A 12,480-nucleotide genomic window follows, 5' to 3' on the forward strand; every position below is an offset into this window, starting at 1 on the left:
GGGGGCTGGAGACGCTCTGTCCCACGCTCGCCCCGTGCTCGGTGGTTTAAAGATGGCGGCGGCGTTTGGGGCGCGGAGCCGCCGGAGGGGGAGGGAGAAGGGGAGTCTGTGAGTGGCGCCGGGAGGTAGCGCGGCGGCGGCGGTGGCGGTGAGGAGTCCGCGAGCCGAGCGCCTGGAGACTCGGCCCTCGGGGAGGCCCCGGGCGGGGGGGAGGAGAGGCCGGAGCCGCGCCGGGAGCCCGAGGCCGGAGCGGAGGAGGAATGTAACCCGGGGTCGGCGGGGGCGCGGGAGTACGCGAGCGCCGGCATGGGGCAGCAGGTGGGCCGCGTCGGGGAGGCTCCGGGGCTTCAGCAGCAGCCTCCGCCGCGCGGGCTCCGGGGCAGCGGCGCAGCCAGGCCCTCCGGCCGCAGGCGGGACCCGGCGGGGCGCACGGCGGACACCGGCTTCAATATCTTCACCCAGCATGGTGAGTGTGTCCCGAGCCGGCGTGAGGGCGTGGGGGGTGGTGGGTGGGGTCGGGGCGGGGTGCGAGGCGCACAGGGCAAACCTCGGGGGGTCGACGGGGTGCCCGAGAGTGGGGGCGGAATCTTGCTGCCATCTGGGCCAGTCACGGGAGGCGAGGCACACCCCTCCCCCCTCCCGTCTCCGGTCTCCAGCCTCCAGCCTGGCTGGCAGCTTCTGGGGGCGGCGCAGGAGGAGAGCGAGCCGTGGGCTTAGGGACCGTGGGTGCTGTGTGCTCGATCCTGGTACGGGACTGGACTGTGCGGCTATGGACAGTGAGATGGTATTCCCGGGGTGTGGGGTGTGGGGTGTGGGGGCGGAGGCGGGGAGAAAGGATGAAGGCAGGTATGAACTCGGTCCGAGAGGTGGGAGGATAAACCGGTCGTTAGCCGCGGGAGCATGAGTTGTGCCCCAAGGAACTGGGAAATACAAATTAAGTCTTAGGAGATTGTGGAGTATTCGCCATGTGTACAAATCAGGCAGTGAACGGTGTCAGAATGGTGAACTGTGATCAGTACCCTTACAGGCCTTCTGTTGGTAATATAAGATCTACTCACTTCCAATGGAAGAACAAAATTTCCCCAAACCATAAACAAACATCTTTACCAACCATCCTGTTTTATGTTTTTGAGCACCAGGACAGGATTCTGAGATGGCTGGCAGGTCTGCGGGCATGGTTAGGGCTTCCGTATGAATATGAACAGGAATTTTTCTGTGAACCGTATTTGTGTGTATGTGTGTGCATATACATGCATGTATCCTTATAGTCTGGAACTTACTGTAGTTTTAGAGCCATCTCTAAACTCAAACACTTTAAGTCATTGAAAATGTTGTCTGATAAATTTATGTGTCTTTATTTACACGAACTACTGTCCTGCTATGTAATTTGTAAGCACAAATAGACTATAAGAAAGGATGAGTTGGGAAAAATAAGTACAGGGCTGGGGATGTAAATTCAGAGGTAGATTGCATTCCTGAGGCTCTGAGTTTAATTCTCAGGATCAAAGAAAGAAGTTTTAATTTTTTTTTATTTTTCCTGCAGCCAAGCATGTTCTTTTGCCCTTCCTCAGCAATGTCCTTGCCTTTTTTGAGAGCATTTTTCTATAGGAGGGAAGAGCAGAGAAGGGGAAAATAGAAATTGATTGTACTGAGGTTGAGATATCCTAAAGCCTGACAGGTGTTGGAGTTACAGATATGACTTTTATAGAAAGGACTGAATAATTGAAGTTGGATGCAAGGTGGCACACTGGAGTTTCACTGAATATGTACTGGCTCAGTGGGTAAAGTGCTTGTCAAGCAAGCGTGGGGACCTGAGATCAGATCCCCGGCACTCTCAAAAGTTGGGGAGGCAGAGACAGAAGGATATCTGGAGCTCGCTGTCTAGCTAGTCTGCTTGAGTCGGGCAGCTCCAGGTTTGATGCAGGATCCTGTCTCAAAAAAACAAGATGGAGGGCAATTGAGGAAGATACCAGCTATTGACCTTTGCATGCATATATGCACACACATATATGTGCCTATACACATACAAACATGCATACTACACATAAACGCACAGAAATAAAGTTAAATGAAGTAAAACAAAGGAGCAAAGAAATAGGTTGTTTTATACCTCACAATTTAAGGAAGGGGAATAATAAAAAGTGTGAGCTATTCATCAGAAATGGTGTTTTGGAGGAAGTAATGATAGCTGTCAAGACAGGTGAACCCAAGGATTTGTTGACTATTAGATGAATTGTGTCAGAGTTCTACATTTGGACTTGTCAATAAACTGAGTTTTTTTTTTTAATCTTTATTTACTTATTTGCAAGCAGAGATACACAGACAGAATGGATGCACCAGGGCCTCTAGCCACTGTCAAGGAACTCCAGATGCATGTACCCTTTTGTGTATCTGTCTATGTGGGTACCAGAGAATCAAACCCAAGTTGCTCAACTTTGTAGCCAAGCACCTTAACCCCTGAGCCATTTCTCCAGGCCCTGAGTTGTTAGTGGAGGAGATATAGATGATTTGGGACCATCCTAGCTTTACCTATCTTTTTTTTTTTCCCCCCCAAGATAGGGTCTCACTGTAGCTCAGGCTGACCTGGAACTCACTGTGTAGTCTCAAGGTGGCCTTGAACTCACAGGGATCCTCCTGTCTCTGCCTCCTGAGTGCTGGGATTAAAGGTGTGCGCCACCATGCCCAGGTTGTTTTATCTGTCTATTATTAAGATGTGCTTGAATATCTCTTCAAGGTATTTGTGTATTTTATGTAAGTATGTAAAAGTTTATCTTTATTGAAATGGATTAATAATAGTTTTTAGGGAAGAAATTATCCAAGTAGCTTTGCTTTGTGGAAAGCATTACTAAGCACTGAACATGGCCCAGCAGGCAAAAGTGAACCTCTTCCTCTAGTATCTTATCCAGGACATAAGATTTTCAGAGAAGGAGGAAGTCATGAAGAATGCAATAGGAAGAGATTTTGAAGGATGGACAGGATTTGGACCTATGGGGCAGGAAAAAGAAAGCCGACTGGGTAAGAAGAAACAGCTTGAACAGGAACAATGGGAGTGTTGTTGATGGAATAGTGAGGAAACATTTGTCAGTGGTGAAGTAGTCTTATGAACTGAAAAAAAGTAATCATAGGAATTCGTAGACCTTGACTGGGGTGGGGATGGCGAACAGAAAATTCTTAAGCAAAAATTGAGAGATTCATGCTCTAGGCCAGGTTCTTCTCGCTGTGTGATTTAGATCTTTTGGCCCTCCCCCCCCCACACCCCCCAGGTAGGGTCTTACTCTCACCCAGGCTGACCTGGCACTCACTCTACAGTCCCAGGCTGGCCTTAAATTCACAGTGATCCTCTTACCTCAGCCTCCCAAGTGCTGAGATCAAAGGTGTTTGCTACCACATCCAGTACGCTAGGACCTCTAGCCTTTGCAAACATGCTCCAGGCACATGTGCCTCCTTGTGCTTCTGCCTTTATGTGGGACTGGGTCCTTTGGCTTTGCAGGCAAGCACCTTAATAATTAAGCTATTTTTCTGGCTCTCAGGGTTGCCCAGGCTGGCCTCAACCTTTGCAGTCCAGCCTCCCAAGTACAGAATTATGAGCATTACTCCCAGCTACTATCTTAAGTTTCTTTATATGTGAAAAGAGTTACCTTTTTAACTTTATAATTGTATGGTTCTAATTGAGAAGCAGTAGGAAGAAAACTTTTCTTTTTGAACTTTTAATAGATTGAACTGGGTTATGGGAAATCACAAAAGTTTATATCAGTTTAGTTGATTGGCTCATTTTGTAGGATCTGTTAGTAAACTCAAGTATGAATGTAATGATGGAAGATTGGCATTGGATTGGAAGCAGTGGAAATAGGAGGGGTAAGTTCAAAGGGCATTTCATTCATTTAACAAACAAATAAAAAATTTTTAAAAATATTTTATTTGCAAGCAGCAAGAGAGAAGTGAGGCAGAGGATGGGCATGCCAGGACCTTAAACCGCCGTAAATGGACTCTCAATGCATGTGCTTCTTTGTGCATCTGGCTGTACATGGGTACTGGGGAATTGAACCTGGGCAGTTAAGCTTTGTAGGCAAGCACCTTAACTGTTGAGCCTTCTGTCCACCCCTCCAATTTTCTTTGAGCACCTACTGTTGCACTAGTCTTTGAGGATGTTGCTGTGAACATGAGTTCCTAACTTCATGAACTTTAAATGACTTCATGATTCTGTTACAAGATAAGAGAGTTCATGTTGGGGTTGTTTTTGGGGATGTGAACTCTGTAGCCATTCTGCCTGGATTTGAAACTTGACTTACCTACTTATAGCTGTGTGACCTTGTGCAAGTTATACCTTGGATTCTGTATTTGTAAAAATGGGATAAGAAGCCGGGTGTGGTGTTGAATGCCTTTAATACTAGCTGAAGTAGGAGGATTTCCTTAGGTCTGAGGCCAGCCTGGGCTACAGAATGAGTTCCATGTCATTCTGAGCTAGAGTGAGACTACTTAAAAAAAAAAAAAACCCATAGGGCTAAGAGTACCTAGCATTACATGAGTTAATATATACAAAACACTTAAAATAGTGTTGGGTTCATATTAAGAGCTCAGTGTCTTAATCTGTTGCCATTATCACTATTATTGTTAAAAATGGGGATGAAGCTGGGTGTGGTGACACAAGCTTTTAGTCCCAGCACTGGGGAGGCTGAGATAGGAGGCTCTCTGAGTTTGAGATCACCCTGAGATTCCATAGTGAATTTCAGGTCAGCCTGGGCTACAGTTAGTAGGGATGAGTCAAAGGTAGCATCAGGATTTTGAACCTGGTTAACTGGAATGATGCTGATTTTTATGGACAAGTTTAGAAGCTAGAAGTTGATGGAAAGGATTAGTATGACAAAGATGGAATAGAATACAAAGGTAGGGCTGGAGAGATGGCTTAGCATTAAGGCGCTTGCCTGAGAAACCTAAGGACCCATGTTTGATTACTCATTTCCCATGTAAGCCAGGTGCACATGGTAGCACATGCATCTGGAATTTGTTTGCAGTGGGTAGAGGCCCTGGTTCACCTATTCTCTTTCTCTCTCTCTGTGCCCCCCCCAATAATAAAATATTTAAAAAACCCCACAAAGGCAGAGTAAGCACTTATTTAAAAACTTTTCTATAGATCAAGATTCCATAGCCTTAGCAATATTGACATTGGGACTGGATAATTCTTTGCTGTGTGTGTGGTGGGTGTGGGAGGTACTGTTCCCTGCATTGTTGGATGTTGAGCAGCATCCATGTCTTTGCCCACTAGATGCCAATAGTACTCCACGTTTTTTTTTCTTAACTGTACTGGGGATTAAACCTAGGGCCTCACTCATGCATGCTGGGCAAGCACTCTACCACTGAGCTATTTCCCTAGCTCTCTAGAATCAACCACTTGTAATCCCTTTTTCCCAGGGATGCAGATTATACTTAGTTGGTTATCACTGTTTTGAAACACAGTAGATTCTGAACGGAATGAGTAAGTGAATTAGATTCAAAAGATTCTCAGTGTGCTGAAGATGTAGGTGCTCAGTAGTAGAACACTTGCCTAGCATGTAAAAGGTTCTGGGTGCTGTCCCCAGGATTGCCAAGACAATTTAAAAAGCTCCTTAGTGGACATATCTGATATTTGTGTAAAAAAAAATTAGATCATAGAACTGGTATATAAATTGCTATTTTGCTGGACATGGGGACAAATGCCTGTAATCCCAGCACCTGGAAAGCTGAGGAAGGAGGATTGGCTGTGAGTTTGAGACTAGCCTGGGTTACATAGCATTGATTTAAAAAAAAAGTCATTGTCTTGAGTTTGTATTATTGAGGTATTAGCATATAAATTCATAAATGAAAGTTAGGCCTAACAGACTTTAATATACTTCTAGGGTCTTTTTTCCCCCTGTATCCCAGGCTGACCTGGATTCTACTCAATAGCTCAAAGGATGGCCTCAAACTCATGAAGATCCTTCTACCTCAGTCTCCTGAGTGCTGGGGTTAAAGGCATACACCATTATACCTGGCTTCCATGTAGGTTTCAATATAAGTCAAATAATATGTATAACATAGAGATAGTTTATCCAAGACTGTGAATTTTAAGCCAAAGCTGTTAAATTAAAAAAAAAATTTAAAAACTTAACAATTTTATTTATTTATTTTACAGACCCCTTGTGCATCTGGCTAGCATGAGTCCTGGGGAATTGAACCTGGGTTCTTTGGCTGTGCAGGCAAACACCTTAACCGCTAAGCCATCCCTCTAACCCTGATAATTTTTTATTAATAATAATATGTGGGTAAGCTGTTATAATTTGGTTTGCCAAAATTGTTTTTGTGAATGTAATTTAGCAGGACTAAACTAGGGCGGTTTTTGGTATGGATGAGGGGCTTGTATGATTTGTATGATTGTATGATTAAGTTGAAGGTTTTTGATGACCTCATGTTTTGCGCTCATGATCTAGAATTGAATGCATACTGAAGTACTTGTCTTTTTGTTTGTTTGAGACAAGGTATTGCTGTGTAGACTAGGCTGGCCTCAAACTTGAGACAGTCCTCCTGCTTCAGCCTCCCTGGTGCAGGATTACAGATATGAGCCACCATAACAGGGTGTGTGCTGGTCTTTTTAATATTCAACAAACTTTTTTTCAATAGTTGATTTCATTTCAATTTTACTTCTCACTCACTTTTTTTTTTTTTTTTTTTGGAGGTAGGCTCCCACTGTAGCTCAGGCTGACCTAGAATTTACTATGTAGTCTCAGCGTGGCCTCAAACACACAGAAATCCTTCTACCCCTGCCTCCCAAGTTCTGGGATGAAAGGTGTGTGCTGCCACGCCTTCTTACTTAATTTTTGAAACTTCTATTAAGAATTAGCCATAGGGCTGGAGAGACGGTGCCTATGACCTTGGTTCAATTCCCCAAGAGCCATGTAAGCAGAGGCACAAGGTGGCACACGCATCTGGAGTTCGTTTGCATTGGCTGGAGGCTGTGGCACGCCCATTCTCTCTCTGTCTGCATTTCTCTCTCAAATAATAAATAAATATAAAAATATTTAGCCATAGATCATGAGATTTTGCATAATAAAAACTTTCCCTTAAAGTCATCATTTTAAATCTTAGGATTTTTCTTTGGGATCTGCAGTTCATATTTTAATGCTTACATAATGAAGAATATGGACACCAGGTTGAAAATTAGGTTCTAGAAAGATACAACAATCATGTATAGTGATCAGTATTTCTTTTTTTCTGAACAGTGTCTTTCTGTGTAGTTATGTCTATTTTTTGGTGAAGTGGCAGGGAAGTTGTATGCATTTTATCACAGCCCAAGTGACCCTGAGATCCTAGATAAACTTATGAAGTCCCAAGTTTCTCTGGAAGGGTCTTCACCCTGCCTTTAAAACAAAACAAAACAAAAGCCAAACAAATGAAAAATCAGTGTCTCCTCCCCTTTGCATGCTTTTTTTTTTTCTGTTTGTTTTCTTTCTCTGTCAAAATATAAAAAGATTTGTGTAGTTTTAAAGAACTTAAGACTTTTTATGTCTTTCATCTCATTTGACCTTTACAACTACAATATAAAATAGTTGGCAGGCATTAATCTTTCTATTTTGTAGATGAATAGTAATAGAGTTAAGTGACTTCCCAAGTCACCGTAGCTGTTAAATAATACAGTTGGGACTGAAACTCAAGTTACAGTTTTTTTCCTTGCTGTTATATAGAGATTTAGCTAATGTGAACGTGGGTTTTTGGAGCCAGATAGTTTGATTTGAATCCTGCCTATGTCGAATAGGTTGTTGAAAGAATTCATTAAAAACATTATATAAAGTTCTTAAGGGAGGGCTAGGCAGTGCTGTTCAATAAGTAGGAGTTTTTCTGTCATTATTTGCCTTGGGGCAAATGTGGAGATCATGAGTTACATGTGAAATATTTTTTGTTGTTTTGTTTTTTTGAGGTAGGGTCTCACTGTAGCCCAGGTGGACCTGGAATTCACTATGGAGTCTCAGAATGGCCTGGAACTCACGGCAATCCACCTACCTCTGCCTCCTGAGTGCTGGGATTAAAGACATGCGCCACCACACCTGGCTAAAAAATAAGAAATTTTAAAATGACAATATATCTGACCAGTAACAGTTTTACTTGATAAAACTTTGTTGGAACCTTTTTTGTTTCTTGATATCCCAACATAGAAGCTTGCTATCTTGGGTCTTTGTCTTGAGAATAAACATCAAAACATGTATGTGAGGCATATTTTATAGCGTATTAAAATTAAAAAGGGACTATTCCAGTGATCTTATATTAGGATTTATATTAGCTTCTCAAAGCTATCTTTTTAGCTTAATACTGCAATATGCAACTTACAAAGATTTTTTTTATTCCAGCTAATAAACAAGATAATTAAAAATATTTTTGGGCGTGTGTATGTTTGTATGTTTATATGTGCATGTATACCAGAGGTCAATGTTAGGTGTTTTCCTCAATCTTAGTCTGCCTTATTTTTTATTTTTATTTTTAGAAAGTTTATTCGTTTTTTGTTTATTATTTGAGAGAGGCAGATTGAGAGAGAGAGAGAGAGAGAGAGAGAGAGAAAGAAAATGGGTGCACCAGGGCCTCCAGCCACTGCAAATGAACTCCAGGCGTGTGTGCCCCCTTGTGCAACTGGCTAATGTGGGTCCTGGGAAATGGAGCCTCGAACCAGGGTACCTAGGCTTCACAGGCAAGCGCTTAACTGCTAAGTCATCTCTCCAGCCCTATTTTTTATTTTTATTTTTAAAAGTCTGTATGTATTAGAAAGAGAGAGAGAGAGAGTGGGCTTACTAGGACCTCTAGCCACTGCAAATGAACTCTAGATGTATATGCCACCATATTCATCTGGCTTATGTGGGACCTGGAGAATTGAACCTGGGTCTTTAGGCTTCACAGGCAGGCACCTTAACCGCTAAGCTATCTCTTCAGCCCTGTCTTATTTTTTAGAGAGGGTCTTTCATTGAATCTAGAGCTCACAAACTATCCTAGACTAGCTGGCCAGGAAACTTCAGGAAGCCTTCTTATCTCTGGATGACAGGCATGCTCAGCCATGCTGGACTTCTATGTGTGTGTTGGGGATCTGAACTCAGATCCTCTTGCTTGCCTGACAGGTGCCTTACTGAGTCATTTCCCTAGCTCCTAAGATCTATATTTTTGAATTTTTGTGTATTTATTTGCACATGCGTATGTGTGTGTGGGGGGTCTGCCAGGGTCTCTTGCTTCTGTGCAAATGAACACCAGATACTTGTGTCACTTTTTGTGTCTGGCTTACATATGCAGCATGAGAATTGAACTTGGGCTGACAGACAAGGCTTTGCATGCAAGCACCTTTTAACTTCTAAACCATCTTCCCAGCTTCCCAAAAATATTTTTCTCAGCTGGTCGTGGTGGCGCACGCCTTTAATCCCAGCACTTGGGAGGCAGAGATAGGAGGATCGCTGAGTTCGAGGCCACCCTGAGACTACATAGTGAATTCCAGGTCAGCCTGAGCCAGAGTGACACCCTACCTTGAAAAAATAAATTTTTTTTTCCTTGGCTTAAAAAGTCCAAAGCATGTTTTCTGTTTCTATATATATTGTATACTAGTTGCCCATGTTAATGGCTCTGAGAATTCTGGGTGTTAAACAGAAGTGCTGTTCAAAAAACAATGTTGCTGCTCAGATTCATTTAAAAAGTTAAAAGGAGGGATTTCTTAGTGATTAAGGTGCTTGCCTGCAAAGCCTAAGGACCCATGTTAGACTCTCCAGGTCCCACATAAGCCAGACACACAGTAACACAAGTACATAAGGTTGCACACATGCACAAGGCACATGCATCTGGAGTTCCATTTCAGTGGCTGGAGGCCCTGGTGCACCAATTCTCTCTCTCTTATATTTAAAGAAAAAAAGCAGTCTGTTGGGCTTGTTCCAAAACAAAAAGTTAAAAAGAGGTGTGGAGAGATGGCTCAGCAGTTAAAGCACTTGTCTGCAAAGCTTAATGACCTGGGTTCAGTTTCCCAGTACCCATGTAAAGCCAGATGTGGAAGGTGGTATATGCATCTGTAGTTCGTTTGCAGTGGCAGGAGGCCCTGGTGTACTCATTCTCTCTCTCTCTCTCTCTCTCTCTCTCTCACTGTCTCTCAAATAAATAAAAGTATTGTTTTTTGAAGTTAACAAGCATGCTATGGGGCTAGGAGTGCTTAGTGGTTAAAGGTGCTTGTGAAGCCCATGCCTGGGTTTGATTCCCCAGTACCACCATAAATCATTTGCAGTAGCAGGAGGCCCTGGTGTTGCTATACTCTCTCTCTCTCTCTTTTTCCCTAATAAATAAAGAAGTAAATAAATAAATAATTAAAAATGCTATGCATGGTAGTTAACACCCTTAATCACAGCATTCAGGAGGCTGAAGAAGGAGGACTGGTCTGAATTCGAGGCCAGCCAGGGCTGCAGAGTGAGTTCTGGGTCATCCTGGGCTAGAGTGGGGCCCTGCTTCAGAAAAATAATAGTAAGCCAAACATGGTGGAACACACCTTTAATCCCAGCACTTAAGAGGCAGTGGTAGGAGGATTGCCATGAGTTGGAGGCCAGCCTAGCACTATATAATGAATTCCAGGTCAGCCTGGGCTGGAGCAAGACCCGACCTTGCAAAAACAAAAGCAAAAACAAACAAACAAACAAACAAACAAACAAACAAAAAAACAAATCAACAGCAACCCCAAAAAGTTAAACAGGTTTATGTGTGAAAATGAGATATTTTATAAATTTTTCTATTACATGCACAATTTCAGAATGCATGTTTGTGGACATTATCCTACTTAGAACATTTTCTCACTGCTTTTAGTTGGACTTCAACTCAAATAAATATGGATAGATACATATTTGATGTCATATGATCCTGAATTTGATCTTGATTGCTTAAAAAACTTAACAGGAACGTTGGGCTTTATCCCCCTTTTCTTTTTGTCGTAAGCGCACTGAGTGTGGTGGTGCTTGCTGGCCTCTTCAGAATGAACTCTGCCAGCATTGGCCTTTGCTTCAACAGAACCAAAAGCTCCTAGCCCTGAACCATTTGTATTCCCAGGCTTGCTGTCCTAGGAGAGGACTGGCTGAAAACCTTTTATTTATTGTGGTGAATGTCAAAGAAATGTTCTGTAGCTTAATAAAGTGCACACACATGCATATTGTTAACTTATTCCTCTCTCTCTCTGCTAATTCTAGCAAATTGAAACGATACTGATTTAAAACTTAAGATTGCCACTTAGCATTTTGTGGTTCCAGGTAATTACCAAGCAAACATTTTCTGAAAACACAATACTGAGAAGCACACATTATATCAGTTGTTTGTTCTTACAAACCAGAAAAAGACACTACTGGATGGGCATGGTGGTGCATGCCTTTAGCCTCAGTACTTGAGGCAGAGTTATCACCTTGAGTTTGAAACCACTCTGAAACTACATATTAAATTTCAGGTCAGTCTGGGCTAGAGCGAGACCATATCTCAAAAACACAAAACAAAATTTAAAAAAAGAAACTACTCATGATTTTTAAAAAATTTGTAAATTTTAAAAAATTTTTTTTGGTTTTGTGAGCTAGGGTCTCACTCTAGCCCAGGCTGACCTGGAATTCACTCTGTATTCTCAGGGTGGTCTTGAACTTACGGCGATTCTCCTACCTCTGCCTCCTGAGTGCTAGGATTAAAGGTATGCGCCATCATACCCGGCTGGTTTTTATATAAATATTTTTTTTATTTATGAATGAGAGGAGCAACAGAGAGAGAGCAAGTGAGAGAGAGAGAGAGAGAGAGAGAGAGAGAGAGAGAGAGCGCACACGCACACACACACGTGTGCACACCCCAGGGCCTGTGATTGCTGCAAATGAACTCTAGATGCATGTATCATGTTGTGTTTTTCACTTTGTGTGGGTACTGGGGAATAAAACCCAGGTCTGCAGACAATGCAAACAAACACTTTTTTTTTTTTTTTTTTTGGTTTTTCGAGGTAGGGTCTCACTCCAGGCTGACCTGGAATTCACTATGTAGTCTCAGGGTGGCCTCGAACTCACGGCGATCCTCCTACCTCTGCCTCCTGAGTGCTGGGATTAAAGGTGTGCACCACCACGCCTGGCAGCAAACAAACACTTTTAACCATTGAGCCATCTTCCCAGTCCCTGTTCATGATTTGATGTGTTTTCTCAGGATTTTATGTTTATGTATATATGAATAGACATAGTCTTATTTCTTAATATATTAGATGAATTTATTCCCCAAATTTGTTTTTGCATTAACTGATCTAGAAGATCTTTCTGTACAAATATGTATATATATTTCTCATTCTTTTTGACAGTTTTCTAGTATAACATGTTCTAACTATATATTTATATATTTCCTTATTGATGAATGCTTGTTTGTAAAATGATGGTGATAATGACAATTTTGTGGGTTTTTTTTTTTTTTTTTTTTGAGACAGGGTCTCACTTTATAGGCCAGGCTGGCCCTGAATTCATG

The 12,480-nt window shown here is 42.5% G+C and overlaps 1 protein-coding gene across 4 annotated transcripts in view; it reads left to right on the forward strand.

The window, feature by feature from the left end:
• The first annotated feature begins 306 nt into the window (after nucleotides 1-306).
• Nucleotides 307-12,480, forward strand: part of Abl2 (ABL proto-oncogene 2, non-receptor tyrosine kinase) — a 115,262-nt gene continuing 103,088 nt past the window's right edge. Inside the window, exons 1-2 of one of the 4 annotated variants that reach the window (XM_045149839.1) lie at nucleotides 417-466; nucleotides 2,895-3,015. In XM_045149839.1, coding sequence (XP_045005774.1) covers nucleotides 464-466; nucleotides 2,895-3,015 — 124 coding nt within the window. In that variant the 5' untranslated portion in view covers nucleotides 417-463. Of the gene's footprint in view, nucleotides 467-713; nucleotides 785-2,894; nucleotides 3,016-12,480 lie in introns of those variants that run through there. The other 3 variants (XM_004658748.2, XM_045149846.1, XM_045149851.1) reach the window with 3 other exon arrangements.

This window comes from Jaculus jaculus, chromosome 1 (assembly GCF_020740685.1).
Source record: "Jaculus jaculus isolate mJacJac1 chromosome 1, mJacJac1.mat.Y.cur, whole genome shotgun sequence".
NCBI classification, from domain to species: domain Eukaryota; kingdom Metazoa; phylum Chordata; class Mammalia; order Rodentia; family Dipodidae; genus Jaculus; species Jaculus jaculus.